At 39.2% G+C, this 19,705-nt stretch overlaps 1 protein-coding gene across 3 annotated transcripts in view; it reads left to right on the top strand.

The window, feature by feature from the left end:
- Positions 1 to 19,705, top strand: part of LOC126236401 (COMM domain-containing protein 2) — a 47,598-nt gene that overhangs the window by 19,166 nt on the left and 8,727 nt on the right. For all 3 annotated transcript variants that reach the window (XM_049945694.1, XM_049945693.1, XM_049945695.1), the window contains exon 4: positions 13,461 to 13,634. In XM_049945694.1, coding sequence (XP_049801651.1) covers positions 13,461 to 13,634 — 174 coding nt within the window. The remainder of the gene's footprint in view (positions 1 to 13,460; positions 13,635 to 19,705) is intronic.

Here is a 19,705-nt window from a genome sequence, read left to right on the forward strand (position 1 = left end):
TTTGTAAATGATTAGATGCGCTAATATAAAAGATTATCACGCTACATAAGTGAAGACGGACAAAGCCTTAGTTGTTTAAAACTGACTGTTAAAAAAAGTGGGGATTGGGAACATTTTGACTGGATTGTTTGCTTTTGCAAAAACTTCAACACTTGTTGTTCTGAAATGACCTTTGTTTTCTTGGTTTGACAGTATTTCAGCTTTCAAGAATGTATGTTATGTTGAAAAGCAGCAGCATTTTCCCACTAGTGAACTAAATACATCACCAAATTAAGGTGCTCTTGGACATTACTCGTCTTTTCCCACCCAATTTGATGATTACAAAATCTGCAGACTATTAGCTTTGACCTTTCGTGGGCATTCATAGCGACCCATGAGTGGCAACGCTACTAATTGAACTAAAAGGTACTTAGCATAGAAGCAAAAATGAATGTACGGTAATTCAATTTTTACGTTAGGGGAAGATTTTCAGCGCAGTCGAAAAAGTTACAGATTGCGTTTTCCAGTCGCTGTAGTACAGAGTGCGGGTGCTATTGTCTATAATGGCAGACAGCCGGGAGTGTAAACAATTATAGGGATTGCCGATCCCTTCTGGTGTTGTAAGGGTGGTAGTTGAAATCCATAATAGACCAAGTTTAGTCTCTTCACTTTTTTCAAAATAAGAAAACAACGAGGAACCCACAACACAAGGCATTCGGGGACAGTGACCGTGCAGTTGCTTGTTGACGTTAGCAAAGTGTTGTTAACAAAGTTAGTTCAGGCTGGACCTCTAGCGGTATTCAATGCAACCACAGTTCAAAACATTCGCCACCTAATTTGCCAAGTTAAAAGTTTCCTTGTTATACCATCTTTTGAGCTTTGGCTAACAAAAAATCATACACGTCTCTTAGTCGTAAAATACTAGGTCCCACAGCAGAGTACTATTACATTGCATTACGTGGTGTGTTTCTTAAATAGGCCATTCAACCATCCACAATTGACATGGAGATGGATCATTTGTGCATTGATACATCATTGCGTTAGTACACTTTTTATATGCAAACAGGTTCATACGCGCATTATCTTTTCAAACTGGGCTTCGCCAGATGATGTACAATACCAGTAACTGAAAATTGGTTACATTTTCGATATTTATATGCAGAAAATAAAGCTATTTCAAACTATCTCTGATAAAATAGTTCATATGGATACAATTAGCTATGAAATAGTGTCTGTTAAGTAATTTCACATTTTTACATTTTGAGGCAGAATTCGCATCTATTCCACACTTATTGCAAAATGCGAATTTTTCCAGTTCCTACTAATGCTTATGTTAAATACACAGGTCCTCCTTAGTCCTGACGGTGTGACCTGTATGATGTGCCACAATGTCAAAGAATACAATAGACACCCACCTTACACAAACCTTGATAATTCTTTACAGATCATAAAAGGTCCCTAATCTTAAACGGTGGTTGAAAAACACATTTCACATAATATTTTCATAGAGTAAAACCAATCCTGTTGGAAATGCCTTCTGCGGAAGGCAAAAAGTATGTAGGCTTTGGTGCCACCTCATTATCATCATCACTCATCATACTCACAGTTGGTCGATTGTGCATTGAGTGTTTTATCTGTCTTTCATTAACCCATTCTGACAAAAGGACACTTGGAGGTGGGCTAACTTAGCTAACAAACTTTCAGGGTCTGGAATGACATGGGCTCAGTGATGGTACTTGAGGCTAGCCGTTTATAGGAAGCCAGCTCACACTGATTCGTATCTACAGGCTGACCATCTGGCTCAGTGTGAGGGGGTACTTTGTACCTTGGTTCATAGAGCCCATCTCCTCTCAGACCCTGAAAGTTAGTTAGCCTCACAAATATGTAAGTACTATCTTCATTGTCAGAAGATAAAATTCAACTGCCAGCCTGTGCTCTCATGTACGTCTCACACACATACTGGCTCTTGCAGTCATCAGTATTTGTTCTGGCAGTTGTTGTGGGCACCTGGTCACATTGGCAATAATATGGTCATATGAAGGGAATTCTTAAGGGGAGTTGGAACGCCATATCTTGACAATGTTAAATTTAATGACTTGGCTTCCATGTATTTCAGAAACCACTGTCACCTTTGTCATGAAACTTCTACAGGACATTAAACTGTATGTTCTGAGTCTACTGAAATACAATAATTGCATTTCAGCCTCTGATTTCGAAAATACAATTTTTTAACTACACGGTTAAAATTTTGTGTACTTTTTTGTACATTACCCTAAATAATTTTAATTACACGTAACATTATGTTCATCTTTTAGTTCAGTGGTGGACTCAGGATATGTATGTTATTACTCCCTGAAAATTTGAATACTCTACTCGAAGTGGTTTCTGAGATTTAGGGAAAAATGCAACAGAAAATGTAAATTTTCAGGAACGTTTTGTTAAGTTTCAAAAGACTGTAACTCACTTAATATATGCTTAATTTTTTATTTTTAGTCTCTCAGAAGCACCCTGCACCATACTGTATATCACCCTCTTGATCTTTTCCAAGTTTTTTTTTTTTCCTGGACTCTTTAGTGGCCAATTGTGCTGCAATGCGAACCTTGCCCATCCGTTCAAGTTCTCTGATGCAGTTTGCTCCAGGATCAATTCCCATATGCTATAGCACTTCTGCGCTACCAGCATTGCTATAATTAAAAGCAATAATACCATCACTGACCCCCAAATTTAGTTTCATTCCAATAAAAACATTTTTTGGTGAGTGAGTCCATATAAGATTACTGAATTACTTATTGGGATTTTGAGTCTGACTATGCAGACACTTCTTCAGTAATTCAGGATTTGCCAGGCCTCTGTGAATATGTTTTATGATATCCATTACTGCTGCTGGGATGAAGTGTTTATGGTTGTATGAACTGTTTGAGTACTGGGCATTGTGGTAATTGCACCATGAGTCATGTCCAGGAGGGCAAAGGTGGTGTACTGGTTTTTCATCAGTAGACAGTCTGTGGAAGAAGATAGCCCATACTGCCTGCTTCATTTTCAACAAATCCTCAGTATTATTTCTAATGGCCATCCCATAATACTGCTGTAGTTCATCAGTCGTTTTGTCTGTCAGCCTACCGCTTATGGCTTTACCATCAAAAAGTTTCTTATCTCTCAAACTTTTTCAACTTCCTCAACCTGGTGCCCATCCTCTTCTGGACATGACCAAAACACAGCAATCCACAGCCTTATATATAAAAATTACCAGTTTTATTAGATCTTGAAGTGATGCACGTAAAAATTTTAACATTTTCAACCAATGTAGATTATATATATATATAAAACAAAGATGATGTGACTTACCGAACGAAAGCGCTGGCAGGTCGATAGACACACAAACAAACACAAACACACACACAAAATTCAAGCTTTCGCAACAAACTGTTGCCTCATCAGGAAAGAGGGGAAGGAGAGGGAAAGACGAAAGGATGTGGGTTTTAAGGGAGAGGATAAGGAGTCATTCCAATCCCGGGAGCGGAAAGACTTACCTTAGGGGGAAAAAAGGACAGGTATACACTCGCACACACGCACATATCCATCCACACATATACAGACACAAGCAGACATATTTAAAGACAAAGGGTTTGGGCAGAGATGTCAGTCGAGGCGGAAGTGAAGAGGCAAAGATGATGTTGAATGACAGGTGAGGTATGAGTGGCGACAACTTGAAATTAGCGGAGATTGAGGCCTGGTGGGTAACGGGAAGAGAGGATGTATTGAAGAGCAAGTTCCCATCTCCGGAGTTCGGATAGGTTGGTGTTGGTGGGAAGTATCCAGATAACCCAGACGGTGTAACACTGTGCCAAGATGTGCTGGCCGTGCACCAAGGCATGTTTAGCCACAGGGTGATCCTCATTACCAACAAACACTGTCTGCGTGTGTCCATTCATGCGAATGGACAGTTTGTTGCTGGTCATTCCCACATAGAATGCATCACAGTGTAGGCAGGTCAGTTGGTAAATCACGTGGGTGCTTTCACATGTGGCTCTGCCTTTGATTGTGTACACCTTCTGGGTTACAGGACTGGAGTAGGTGGTGGTGGGAGGGTGCATGGGACAGGTTTTACACCGGGGGCGGTTACAAGGATAGGAGCCAAAGGGTAGGGAACGTGGTTTGGGGATTTCATAGGGATGAACTAACAGGTTACGTTTTCCCACGTGGAATGTTTCCCTCTATTTTTTATATATATATATATATATATATATATATATATATATATATATATATATATGATGATGTGACTTACCAAATGAAAGTGCTGGCAGGTCGACAGACACACAAACATACACACGAAATTCAAGCTTTCGCAACAAACTGTTGCCTCATCAGGAAAGAGGGAAGGAGAGGGAAAGACGAAAGGATGTGGGTTTTAAGGGAGAGGGTAAGGAGTCATTCCAGTCCCGGGAGCGGAAAGACTTACCTTAGGGGGAATAAGGACGGGTATACACACACAGACACACACACACACACACACACACACACACACACACATCCATCCACACATGTACAGACACAAGCAGACATATTTAAAGACAAAGAGTTTGGGCAGAGATGTCTGCTTGTGTCTGTATATGTGTGGATGGATATGTGTGTGTGTGCGCGAGTGTATACCCGTCCTTTTTCCCCCTAAGGTAAGTCTTTCCGCTCCCGGGATTGGAATGACTCCTTACCCTCTCCCTTAAAACCCACATCCTTTCGTCTTTCCCTCTCCTTCCCTCTTTCCTGATGAGGCAACAGTTTGTTGCGAAAGCTTGAATTTTGTGTGTATGTTTGTGTTTGTGTGTGTGTCTGTCGACCTGCCAGCACTTTCATTTGGTAAGTCACATCATCTTTGTTTTTGGATATATTTTTCCGAAGTGGAGTGTTTCCCTATATAGAAGGAAACATTCCACGTGGGAAAAAATATATCTAAAAACAAAGATGATGTGACTTACCAAACGAAAGCGCTGGCACGTCGATAGACACACAAACAAAATGACAGGCTGACCATCTGGCTCAGTGTGAGGGGGTACTTTGTACCTTGGTTCATAGAGCCCATGTCCTCTCAGACCTTGAAAGTTAGTTAGCCTCACAAATATGTAAGTACCATCTTCATTGTCAGAAGATTATGTTAAGTGACATGTTCCACATCATTATGAAATGTCGCATTCATGATCCATGGAAGAAGTATTAATGTAATGCATTAATTAATAGTTTGTGTATTGGTTGAAACTGACAGAACACAGGTAAATTTATGCCTTTTTCTTGAGTATGGAAGCATCTCTTTTAAGTGTACTCAAGGATTAGTGTTGTCAAACAATATCCTGATCTGTGAGGATGAGAACCTACTTCTATAATTGTGTTAATTTGTGTGATGGGGTGAGCTCTCATTATTCATGAACATACAAACTGTTCCTTCAACATAGTTCACCTGCTTGCGAGGTACTTTTTCATTTTGTTGAACACTGTGGAGCATTGACGCCATATACATTTAAGGCAACTTGGGAAGTCAGCTGTTTCAAAGCATAGCGTCTTTAACACACAGAGTGTTGCTGGAAAACATTAAGGTCATTGCACATTTTGGATTACTGAGGTTCTGTAATCAGAATGACAATGGAAATTATTCATTGTAGTCATTCAAAAAGAGAGTGCTACCTGAAACATGGTGCTTGTGAAATCTCTGCTTCTGCCATGCTGTTGAGGTTATTGGCTCCAAGGAGAGTTGAGTTACAACCAATATTTCTGATTTATCTATTAGTCAAGTGTTTAGTGAAAACTATTTAAACTGGCATATAGAATAGGGGCCATATCAATATTCTGATGTATGGAATACAGACTGGAAGCGAGATTTTATCTGGTGTTGATAACAGAGGCTGCGATCCTATAAGTTTGTTTCAAATTTAATTTTATGTGAGTTATATCATGTGAGCTTTTCAAGCTAATGTTGTCATTCTTTACACTGTATTTAAACAGTGTGTGTTATTGTCATTATTGTTGTTGTTACTACTACTACTACTACTACTACTACTACTACTACTACTACTACTACCACCCCTGCCACCACCACCACTACCGGACTGACCAACTGGGATCACATTACAGCTTCAGTTCCTCTTCTTTCCCTGTCATTGTTTTCTGTTTTTCCAGTACTCTCTCATTGTCTCCTCATGGTTTTTTTTCTTTCTTTCTTCTATCAGTGAAGTTCCCGATTTCTTATTTCTTCTGCTTTGAAAGCATTATAAATTTAGTATTTTATTCTTAAAAAGGTTTCTTTGTAGTTCTTTCCTTATTTTTGTAATCCATGCTATTGTTGGTTGTCTCTTCCAAAAATAGAGGAACATTTGTGTTGTTTTCCTGTAGTCATTCATTCGGTAGAAGTATCCAAACGAGATCAGTCTTCTCTTAGCCATTACTTCTGATATTTTCTCCGTAATTTTGTAGAGCTCTTCATTACTTCTAATTTTCCAGCCATGTGTAGTTTGTATTGCACCTATTACTTTTCCAATAATATGTCTTTCAAGTACTTGTATTTTGTCTGGCTTATAGTTTAAGTCTTCAGATCCATATAAATATTGTGATAGAATCATGGTAGTGTAGTGTTTTAGTTTTGTTATTGCAGTTATACATTTCTTGTTGTAAATATTCTTTTTCAAACCATATGCTCTTTCCATTTTGTTAACTCTTACATCTATTACAGTGTTTTTCTAGTCCATTCTGTTGTACAGTTTCTCCAAGATATTTACACTTATTTACTTGCTCTATTTTATTGTTTGTGTTTCTGTGAAGTTTAGGGCTTTTTATATATTTGTCATGAATTTTGTTCTTCAGCTGAAATTTTGAGACCAGTTCAATTTGCAATTTTTTCCAAAGATCTATTTTAATAACTACTTCTGTCAGATTATCTGAAAAGTATTGCAAAACAGTCTGAAAAATCCTCACAGTTTACCATTATTTCATGTGTTATCCTTCCCAAAATTATTGGTTCTGTTATCACCACCACCACCACCACCACCACCACCACCATCACCATCACCATCCACAGGACTGGTAGCAAAAATTTTTCTACACCCTATAAAGCAACAGTCACAAAGTTCAACAGCATCCACTATGGATAAAATTCATCCACAGGAACTTTTGCCTCAAAGAATTTTTTTACATGAGAAGGATAACTTGGAACTACATTTCCATGCTGTGCAGAAGTACAGGAAGGTGGAAAGGTATAAAATGATGTTTAGCTACAATGCACAAAAGATGTGTCTGTGACTGAAATAGAGGCATAAACATACATGAAAGTGTGAACTAGAATCACCTGTGAATGTAATTAGAACTGGTAGATTTATCAGAGAATCATGAGAAAACAGCGTTGTTAGCATTGGACAAATACTACAAAATTTATACCAACTTTGTTGCAACCATTGAGCAGTATTCCATGTGGCTATCAGACTTCTTGTTACCTTTCATTTTAATTATAAGTATATCTAAAGCTAATGTTCTTGAGATCAGTTCTCCATGCTACACTGTACTGTGTTAGCCTCTTCACCTCCACATAACTACTACAACCTACATCAATTTGGAGCTGCTTACTGCATTAAAGCCTTGCCCTCTCCCTTTCTGTACAATTTTTACACCCCACACTTCCTTCCATCACCAAACTGACAATTCTTGGATGCCGCAGAATGTGTCTTATTGATCAGTTCCTTGTTTAGTCAAGACATCCTATAAATTTATTTCTCTCCCCCCCACCCCCCACCCCCATTTAATTTAGTATCTCATTTATTATTCTATTCTGTAGCACCACATTTCAAAAACTTCTATTCTTTTCTTGCCTGAACTGCTTTTTTTGCCCAAGGCTACACTCCAGGCAAATACCAAGGAACATCAGGTGAAGTAACAGTAAATCTTATTGCACCTTTGAGGTAGTGCTCCTCGAGTTACACTGACTTGGCTATGCTGCATTTCACCATTAGGTGCCTGGCAGAGGATTCATCAAAACACTTTTACTATTCCTCTGCCATTCCATTCTCTAAAACTTTCTTGAAAAAGCCTTGCTGCATCAAAAACACCTTTGTTTTCATGATTGACACCCCAACTCGCACATCATATCCCTGACACTCTCTCCCATATTTTGTGATAGTACAAAACAACCTTAAATTCTTTGAACTTTTTCAATGTGTTCCATCAATCCTATCTGGTAAGGATACCATACCGCACAGCAGAATTCTAGCAGAGGGCAGACAAGCATAGTGTAAGCAGTCTCTTCAGTAGACCTGTTGCATCTTCTAATTGTTCTGCCAATAAAAGTCAGTTTTTGATTTGCTTTCCCTAAAACATTATCTGTGTGATTGTTCAGATTTCAGGAACATTGCATCATAATTCTGAACAACACAGGCACTATAATATCATATTAATCCACCGACACTAGGCAGGCGACTTTCATTTAAATTTGGCTCCTTTGTATGGGAATGTACATAATGAATGTACGAGTGCATTTTGTAGACACATGGAAGTTTGGTTCTGGCCATGGGACATGCTCGGACAGCGTAGTGGTAAGGCAGCAGCATGCAATAAGAGGGAAATTTGGGTTGAGTCCCAGTCCGGCACAAATTTTCATTGTCGTCATTCCGTTACACAGCTGATGGTTGTTCATATTTGTGACTATGACTACATTTCATGTACTTCTCCCTGTGTTAACCTGCAGACAGATTTGATAGCATACTCTGACTCAGATCTGTCCTACGCCATAATCTTCTGATGTGTTGGAGTCAAAGTGAAAAAGGTATTTATGCTATAGAAGGTGCAACAAGAATATAGTGACAAGTTGATAAGTAAATAACTTGAAGTTTCTGAAGGCAGCCAAGAATTCGTATACATACTTGTCAGTATGTATACTCTATACTGGTATTTCTGGTTAATAATAAGACTGAATTTAGGGTGAATTCAGGAATTCACTAACACAATACTAGGTGTAAAATATAACTTCTCCATAGACTGTGTATTAATATCTAGGATTGAGGGTGGAGCTATTTTATTCTGGTGGAAAGGGTTATAACTGGTTGTCAGTTGACTTCTGACAGAAAACTGAAAATTGACAAATATTTAAAGTCAAAGTAAAAGAATACATTAGTCACCCTGTTTACAATATATCAGAACACTTATACTCAAGAATGTAAATTCCACATATCTCGCTGAGCAAGGTGGTGCAGTGGATAGCACATTGGACTCTCATTCAGGATGACGATGGTTCAAACCTGCATTCGGCCATCCCGATTGTTTTCTGTGATTTCCCTAAATTGCTTCAGGCAAATGCCAGGATGTTTTCTGGCATTGTTGTGTTGTGTCATGGCCGACTTCCCTCCCCGTCCTTCCCTAATCTAATGGGGCCGATAACCTCGCTGTTTGGTCCCCTCCCCCAAATCAACCAACCAATCCATGTATCTTTGCCATTATATAAACAGCTGGTTGTCTGAATAAAGGTGCTGAAACACTCTGTTTGAAGTGCTAAATTAAAACGGCAGCTAATTAGTTTAGGAAGAGGTGTACCTTGTTTTCTATTTTCTTTTTTTCCAAAGTAGTTGTTTCCCTCCTAACATAAATATACAAACTAATCTAGTTCTAAGTACCATAATTATAGTTTGAGTAGATTAGTGCTGGTAATAGTTTCTTGTTAGTATATTTCAAGAAGATGCAATATTCCAGTTCCAAAGAAAGGTGGTTTTGACAGGTGTGAATATTATGGAACTATCAGTTTCATAAGTCGTGTTCGAAAAATACTGACAGGAATTCTTTACAGAAGAATGAAAAACTGGTAAAGCTGACCTTGGTGAATATCAATTTGGATTCGAGAGAAATGTAGGAACATGTGAGGCAATACTGAGCATATGACATCTCGTAGAGGATATATTAAGGAAAGGCAAACCTACATTTACAGCTTTTGTCATTTGTAGACTTAGAGAAAGCTCTGGATACCTACAGAAACAACTTTTTAATCTTTAAATTTATATTAAATTTTAACATATACCTCTTTTATCAGAAATAACGGAGATGGTGATTCACAGATAGGCACAACAAAAAGATGTTTAGAAAGTGAGCTGTCAGCCAACAAGGCCTTCATTGAACACACACACACACACACACACACACACACACACACACACACACAAAAGCTTCTGAGGCTTCAGCAGCCTGTGTGTGTGTGTGTGTGTGTGTGTGTTTTGTCTATTTTTAACGAAAGCCTTGTTGGCTGAAAGCTCACTTTCTGACAGTCGTTTTGTTGTTTCTATCTGTGACTCAATGTCTCCATTATGTGGTGAGTAGCAACTATCCTTTTCATAATATTGTTATGTTCCATCCTGGATTTTCCACTGTTTGTTTTTTTCTTTTTCAGAAATACTTTTTGCGCTATTGCCAGTCTGCATTTTATGTCTCCTCCACTTCGGCCATCATCAGTTCTTTTGCTTCCCAAATAGCAAACCTCTTCTACCACTTTTAATGTCTCATCTCCTAATCTAATTTCCTTAGCATTGCATTATACAAGTTATCCTTGTTTTATTTTTGTTGATGTTCATTTGATAATCTCTTTTCAAAACATTATCCGTGCTATTCAAGTGCTCTCCCAAGTTTTCTCGCATCTGACAGAATTACACTGTCATTGGCAAACCTCAAAAGTTTTTGTTTTTTCTCCCTGAACTTCCAAATTTTTCCTTGATTTCTTTCAGTCTACAGATTGACTAACATTGGGGATAAGCTACAACCTGTCTCACTTGCTTCTCAACTATGGCTTCCCTTTCACGTCCTTCAACACTCATAACTACTGTCTGGTCTCTCTGCAAATTGTAAATAACCTTTGGCTTCCTTTATTTTATCCCTACTACCTTCAAAAATTGACGACGACTTATTAAATTGATGGTTTGGTAGTAGAATTGCCGGCTGCGGTGGCCGAGCAGTTCTAGGTGCTTCAGTCCGGAACCACGTGGCGGCTGCTGCGGGTGCAGGTTCGAATCCTGCCTTGGGTATGGATGTGTGAGATGTCCTTAGATTATTTAGGTTTAAGTAGTTCTAAGTCTAGGGGACTGATGACCTCAGATCTTAAGTCCCATAGTGCTTTGAGCCGTTTGAACCATTTCTAACTGGGTGTTGTGTGATGTCCTTAGGTTAGTTAGGTTTAAGTAGTTCTAAGTTCTAGGGGACTGGTGACTATAGATGTTAAGTCCCATAGTGCTCAGAGCCATTTGAACCATTTTGAACCATTTGTAGTAGAATACATATCTATCAGCACCAGTCTTCTTTGGAATTGGAACTGTTACATTCTTCTTAAAGTCTGCGAGTATCTCACCTGTCTCATTTATCTTGCACACCAGGTGGAATAATTTTGTCATTGCTGGCTCTCCCACATAACTCATTAATTTTGAGAGAAGTAGTCTATTTCATGGGCCTTGTTGTGGTGTAGGTTTTTCAGTAATCTTTCAAATTCTCCTTACGGTATTGTATCTCCCATGTCATCTTCACCTTCTTCTCCGTCTCTTCCTCTCACATCATCTTCTAGTTTGTTTCCCTTATAAACACTCTATATATTCATTCCATTTTTCAGCCTTCTCTTCCTTGCTTAATCCTGCATTGCCATTTGAGCTCTTGATATCGTACAGTTGCCTCTCTTTTGTCCAAAGGTCTCTTTGATTTTCTGACACCATCTATCTTTCCCATAGGTGTGCATGCTTCTACAGCCTTGCATTTGTCTTCTAGCCATTCCTGCTTTGCCATTTTCTGCTTTCTGTCTATCTCATTTTTAGATGTCTGTATTCCCTTTTGCCTGCTTCCTTTGCTGCATGTTTATATTTTCCCCATTCATCAGTTAAATTTAGTATCTCGTTTCATCCAAAGATTTCTACTAGACCTTGTCTTTTTACTTATGATCTCTGCTGCCTTCCCTATTTCATCTCTTAAAGCTCTCCATTTGCCTTCTACTGTCTTCCTGTTCTTTGTTTCAGTCAAGTGCTGCCTAATGCTCTTTCTGAAACTCCCAACAAGCTCTGGTTCCATTGATTTATTAAAGTCATATCTCCTTAATTTCCTACACCTTTTTGCAATGACTTCAGTTTCACTCTGCAGTTCATAACCAATACATCTTAGAGTCCACATCAGCCCCTGGAAGTGTATGCATACATAACCTCCTTTCATTATTCTTAAGGCAAGTGTTAGCAATGTCTAAATTACAATGTGTGTAAAATTCTACAAGGATCTTCCATCCCCCCCCCCCCCCCCCCCCCAGCCCATTGTTCTCTTCCTTTGTTCTCTTTCTTTTCACATTATTGAATTCCAGTGATCCATCACAATTAAATTTTCTTCTCCCTTAACTACCTGAATAATTTCATTTATCTCATTTTACATTATTTCAGTCTCATCAGTTTGTTGACATAGTAGCTTGTACTACTGTGGTGGTTGTTGTCTTCATGCCTGTCTTGACTGTGATAAGTCACCACGCTGTTCAAAATAGTTTAGCCATATTGCTGTTTTCTTTTTTATTACGGCTCCTGCATTATCACTATTTGATTTTGTAGTTATAACCTTACACTCATCTGATCAGAAGTCCTGTTGTACTTGCCACTGAACTTCACTAATACCCATGGTAACAAACTTCATGCTATCCATTCCTGTTTTAATTTCATTAACCTACCTAACATTTCACACCGTGACTCACAGAATGTCAGTGATCCTGATGGGGAGACCATTTTGTCTCTGGAATATTTTACCTAAGATTATGTGATTATCATTAAGCCATATAGTAGAGCTGTGTACCCCTGGAGGAAAAAAAAGGGCTGTAGCTTCCTCTTGCTTTCAGCCGTCTGCAATACCAGCACAGTAAGGCTGTGTTGGGTGGTAATGTTACAAGGCCATATCAGTCAGTTACCCAGAATGTTGCCCCTGAAACTACTGAAAAGGCTGCTGCTGTGCATCAGAAACCACTGGTTATTGTGGTTGCTCCACAATACCCCTCCATTGTGGCTGTCTGTATCACTGAGGCACGTAAACCATCCCACATTAGCAGAGACCATTGTTCGTGGGTAATCTACACACTGCTTCCATAATTATCATGTTTCATCTTGCTCTTTCCTTTATCATCATGTAAGGATCCAGGCCATTAGCCTGATGTGGACCAGTGCGAGATGCTCCTACTCACATTTTCTAACTTCCCCCTTATTGTTCCTTAATCTACTTCTTAGTCTCCTCTTACCTTTTGGTATCCTTGTGTCTTCTGTGTACATCCCATCCAACATATCTGACACAACTACTCACTCTAATTAGGTCACTGTTTTGAGAAAGGGTATTGGGTGTGGAGGGGTGGATATATGTAATACTATTACAGGCTTAGGTTCTGCAAGCCCAGCCCTATACTTTCCTGCAAACATATTGACTTTTGGAACATCGTAAATCAAAATTTGTCTAATCCTATGTTTGTTTTGCAGCTTACTGCAGCTGACTTTAAGGACACTCTAGTAACACTGGGGTTTACTGACCAGCATCAAGAAGTGCTATGTTCATTTTATGAAGGAGTGAAGTCTGAGATCAGAGATGTTCTCTCTAATATGACAGTTAGTCTTCCACATTATAAAAATCTTGAATGGAGGTTTGAAGCTCAAGTAAGCCAGTTTTTCTTTTTATGTGTGTGTTAATGGTATTGCTAAGCATACTAGCTTTTGGATGTATTGATAGATAATGTAGTGTAATAAATTACACATTGTTATTTTGAAATTGTGCAGTGCATTTGACTGACACATTCAAAATGTATTTTGTGCATGCCTAAGATCATCTTTAAAAGATCTGTTGTTGGAGGGCCATCCTGATCTATGACCATTCGTCCATCACCATAGATGGAAATGTTGGAGCTTGAACTAGTGCAAGCACACTTCACTCAGTAGTGCGTGTGTGTCCAAGATGTGCTCTATGTAACTGAGGCAACAAAGGCAGTCATCTTCAAAGTGTGATCCACAAACCATTCTGTAACAGCCCTGCAGAGATGGAGCCATACATTGCATTGTCTTGCATGAGATGAAAGTCACCGTAGAATAGAGTAGATGAATGAACAGATATATATGAGTGACAGTATGTTCCTTTATTGTTAGGCAGTGATAAATGATGGCAGATATATCAGAGAGCTGAAACTTTCTGTCAGATCAAAACTGTGTGCTGGACCAGGACTCAAACCTGGAACTTTCCTAAAACTTTCAGCTGCACTTTACATTGTTTGGAGACTATTCAGTTCACATTATGACTCAGGGGATTACACTGTGGCAGTAGTGGTTTTACCCAGGTTGAGGTATTCACAATACACCTTTGATTTGGTGACATGTGAAAATCCCAGTTTCTGGGATAGTGCCCCTATCCTGAGGAATTCACAACCTGGACATCATTAAATGAACTGATATTGCATTCTGACACTTATACTGCACTAGGCCAGGGCTTCACAACCAATCTGCTCTGCAAGCAGTTGGCAGCCACTGGCCATTGAGCACCAATCACTGCAACCACTCTTATCACAGGGAAGGGTGGGGAACCATGTGGCGACATGAATGGGAACAATGCATTTAATGATGCAATTCCACATATTTCTGAGGCTAATTTATTTTGCAACCAGTAGCATGTAAGTCACAGTAAAAATGAGATTTCACTGCTATATAGAAAACAAAAAACTTAAAAAGTACAGCTACCTCTTAATTTTATTATTGCTCATTTCAGTAAATCAGATATTACAAATGTAATGATTTTTAATCAAGTCTTCCACTCTTGGTCCTCTTTGTGCATCCTTTCATGTGCATTGCAGGTGCAGTGTGCAATTCAGGTGATCATCTGATATTTTATTGTTCTTCTTTCATGAAAACAGTTGCCCAGGAATAGATGGAACCATACTTTGATAATTTGACTGCAGCCATGTTGTGCACATTAGGAACTAGATTCTGAGGCATTTTCTTTGTCCAGCTAATTCATCCAAAGTGACAGTTTCATTTTTAATGCACAAGCATCAAAAATGAAACTGTAACTTTGGACAAATTTCTCAAAGAAATGAGTTATCAGTAGATCCTTGCCTTCAAATAAAATGCTGAAGTTGTTCAAATGGCTGATTATTTTGACAAGGAATGTAAGATCACTTTTCCATGAGTGCTTTTTATGAGTTTAGAAATACACCCATTACTCATTTCGAGAAAAATAGCACTTTGATCCAAAAGATAAAAAAATCAGTTTAACAATTGGCCCCAAATAAGGTCTGCACCTCATTGCAATAAGGAAGACTTTTGCACTGGTTGTTGATATTTTCAAGAAAGTTCTTGAATTACATTTTTGAAAGTGACATTCTTTGCACATAAATTCCTCAGGTGAAGATTGCAATGAACACCTGTGATTTCATTGGGCACTGGAAGGTTTTCCATTTGGTCATTCACTTGCATTACGAATCCCCTCAGTTATTTCACAAGATGGCTGCACTCTGTCTGTGCATACAGAAAACAATAGATTGCAGAGTTTTCATATTCTACATTGTTACTAAGTCCAGAAGCTCTTACATGACCTGTTGTTCACTGTTTACATGTGTCCTTAATGTCTGTACTTTCTTCAATTACTACAGAATACACAAAAAAACTCTTTACAAAGATTTGCAAACTGACTGCCATATCCTGTATGCAATGCATAAGTGCCATGTTTGGTAGTAGCACCATCCAAAATGGTTCTTCTGAACTGGTCATAAATGTTCAGCTGCAACTACTAACCAGTTTTTTTATTAAATCACTGTCAGTGAAAAGTTGCAAGAACTGTGCTAAAAGTATTGCAGTTGTGTAACCCTCCTGAGCAGCAGGCTCAATTCATTTTTCTGTCTTTATGCTCCTCTTCAGAGAGCTTACTTTCAAGTTTTAAGACTGCTTGTACACTCTCGGGTCCTTCACATGTTCCAGTCCCATATGCTTTGATGTGACAAGACATGTAAAGTTGTTGTAAATTGAATTTCTGAAAAGTATCCCATGTCTCCCCCCCCCCCCCCCCCCACACACACACACACATGAACCATGGACCTTGTCGTTGGTGGGGAGGCTTGCGTACCTCAACGATACAGGTAGCCGTACCGTAGGTACAACCACAACGGAGGGGTATCTGTTGAGAGGCCAGGCAAACGTGTGGTTCCTGAAGAGGGGCACCAGCCTTTTCAGTAGTTGCAGAGGCAACAGTCTGGATGATTGACTGATCTGGTCTTGTAACACTAACCAAAACGGCCTTGCTGTGCTGGTACTGCGAACGGCTGAAAGCCAGGGGAAACTATAGCCGTAATTTTTCCCGAGGGCATGCAGCTTTACTGTATGGTTAAATGATGATGGCGTCCTCTTGGGTAAAATATTCCGGAGGTAAAATAGTCCCCCATTCGGATCTCTGGGCGGGGACTACTCAAGAGGACGTCGTTATCAGGAGAAAGAAAACTGGCATTCTACGGATCGGAGCGTGGAATGTCAGATCCCTTAATCGAGCAGGTAGGTTAGAAAATTTCAAACTGGAAATGGATAGGTTAAAGTTAGGTATAGTGGGAATTAGTGAAGTTCGGTGGCAGGAGGAACAAGACTTTTGGTCAGGTGAATACAGGGTAATGCAGGAGTAGGTTTAATAATGAATAAAAAAATAGGAGTGCGGGTAAGCTACTACAAACAGCATAGTGAATGCATTATTGTGGCCAAGATAGACAAGAAGCCCATGCCTACTACAGTAATACCAGTTTATATGCCAACTAGCTCTGCAGATGATGAAAAAATTGATGAAATATATGATGATATAAAAAAATTATTCAGGTAGTGAAGGGAGACGAAAATTTAATAGTCATGGGTGACTGGAATTTGACAGTAGGAAAAGGAAGAGAAGGAAACGTAGTAGGTGAATATGAGTTGGGGCTAAGAAATGAAAGAGGAAGCCGCCTGGTAGAATTTTGCACAGAGCATAACTTAATCATAGGTAACACTTGGTTCAAGAATCATAAAAGAAGGTTGTATACATGGAAGAACCCTGGAGATACTAAAAGGTTTCAGATAGATTATATAATGGTAAGACACAGATTTAGGAACAAGGTTTTAAGTTGTAAGACATTTCCAGGGGCAGATGTGGATTCTGACCACAATCTATTGGCTATGACCTGTAGATTAAAACTGAAGAAACTGCAAAAAGGTGGCAATTTAAGGAGATGGGACCTGGATAAGCTGAAAGAACCAGAGGTTGTACAGAGTTTCTGGGAGAGCATAATGGAACAATTGACAGGAATTGGGGAAAGAAATACAGTAGAAGAAGAATGGGTAGCTTTGAGGAATGAAATAATGAAGGCAGCAGAGGATCAAGTAGGTAAAAAGATGAGGGCTAGTAGTAATCCTTGGGTAACAGAAGAGATACTGAATATAAATGATGAAAGGAGAAAATACAAAAATGCAAGTGAAGTAGACAAAAAGGAATACAAACATCTCAAAAATGAGATCGACAGGAAGTGCAAAATGGCTGAGCAGGAATGGCTAGAGGACAGATGTAAGGATGTAGAGGCTTATCTCACTAGGGGTAAGATAGATACTGCCTACAGGAAAATTAAAGAGACCTTTGGAGAAAAGAGAACCACTTGCATGAATATGAAGAGCTCTGATGGAAACCCAGTTCTAAGCAACGAAGGGAAAGCAGAAAGGTGGGAGGAGTACATAGAGGGTCTATAAGGGGGCGATGTTCTTGAGGACAATATTATGGAAATGGAAGAGGATGTAGATGAAGATGAAATGGGAGATATGATACTGCGTGAGGAGTTTGACAGAGCACTGAAAGACCTGAGTCGAAACAAGGCCCCGGGAGTAGACAACATTCCATTAGAAATACTGACAGCCTTGGGAGAGGCAGTCCTGATATAACTTTACCATCTGGTGAGCAAGATGTATGAGACAGGCGAAATTCCCTCAGACTTCAAGAAGAATATAATAATTCCAATCTCAAAGATAACAGGTGTTGACAGATGTGAAAATTACTGAACTATCAGTTTAATAGGTCACAGCTGCAAAATACTAACGCGAATTCTTTACAGACGAATGGAAAAACTGGTAGAAGCTGACCTTAGGGAAGATCAGCTTGGAGTCTGTAGAAATGTTGGAACATGTGAGGCAATACTGACCCTACGACTTACCTTAGAAGAAAGATTAAAGAAAGGTAAACCTACGTTTCTAGCATTTGTAGACTTAGAGAAAGCTTTTGACAATGTAGACTGGAATACTCTCTTTCAAATTCTGAAGGTGGCAGGGGTAAAATACAGGGGCAAAAGGCTATTTACAATTGGTTCAGAAACCAGATGGCAGTTATGAGTGTCGAGGGACATGAAAGGGAAGCAGTGGTTGGGATGGGAGTGAGACAGGGTTGTAGCCTCTCCCCGATGCTATTCAATCTGTATATTGAGCAAGCAGTAAAGGAAACAAAAGAAAAGTTCGGAGTAGGTATTAAAATCCATGGAGAAGAAATAAAAACTTTGAGGTTTGCCGATGACATTGTAATTCTGTCAGAGACAGCAAAGGACTTGGAAGAGCAGTTGAATGGAATGGACAGTGTCTTGAAAGGAGGGTATAAGATGAACATCAACAAAAGCAAAACGAGGATAATGGAATGTAGTCGAATTAAATCGGGTGATGCTGAGGGAATTAGATTAGGAAATGAGACACTTAAAGTAGTAAAGGAGTTTTGCTATTTGGGGAGCAAAATAACTGATGATGGTCGAAGTAGAGAGGATATAAAATGTAGACTAGCAATGGCAAGGAAAGCGTTTCTGAAGAAGAGAAATTTGTTAACGTCGAGTATAGATTTAAGTGTCAGGAAGTCGTTTCTGAAAGTATTTGTATGGAGTGTAGCCATGTATGGAAGTGAAACATGGACGATAAATAGTTTGGACAAGAAGAGAATAGAAGCTTTCGAAATGTGGTGCTACAGAAGAATGCTGAAGATTAGATGGGTAGATCACATAACTAATGAGGAAGTATTGAATAGGATTGGGGAGAAGAGAAGTTTGTGGCACAACTTGACCAGAAGAGGGGATCAGTTGGTAGGACATGTTCTGAGGCATCAAGGGATCACCAATTTAGTATTGGAGGGCAGCGTGGAGGGTAAAAATCGTAGAGGGAGACCAAGAGATGAATACACTTAGCAGATTCAGAAGGATGTAGGTTGCAGTAGGTACTGGGAGATGAAGAAGCTTGCACAGGATAGAGTAGCATGGAGAGCTGCATCAAACCAGTCTCGGGACTGAAGAGCACAACAACAAACAACAACAACATCCAGTGTCTTGTAGCTCACTAAGCATTTTGCAAATTCATCTTTTTCTGTATAAAGATAAGATTTCTTCAGCTGCAGACGAAAATGTGAAGATTTTATTGCTGTCACATAATAAAAACTCGCCATTGCTGCATTTACAAAACTCACCATTGCTCCATTTACAAGTCACACTTTCCCGTTGTTGGCGCAACCATGTTGTGTGTATCTATTTATCTCACTTATCACCATGCCACTTCTGCAATGTCTTAAGATGTTGCCACAAACAAGAACTCAATCAAATGCAAGTACTCATGCTCAGAACCATTGAGTTGCTTAAGCTCTACAGGAGATTATCACACTGACAGGGTGTGATCATGTGTGTTCTTAGAAATTTATCCAAGAAGAGACCAAGTTCTAAAAT

This window comes from Schistocerca nitens, chromosome 2 (assembly GCF_023898315.1).
Source record: "Schistocerca nitens isolate TAMUIC-IGC-003100 chromosome 2, iqSchNite1.1, whole genome shotgun sequence".
NCBI classification, from domain to species: domain Eukaryota; kingdom Metazoa; phylum Arthropoda; class Insecta; order Orthoptera; family Acrididae; genus Schistocerca; species Schistocerca nitens.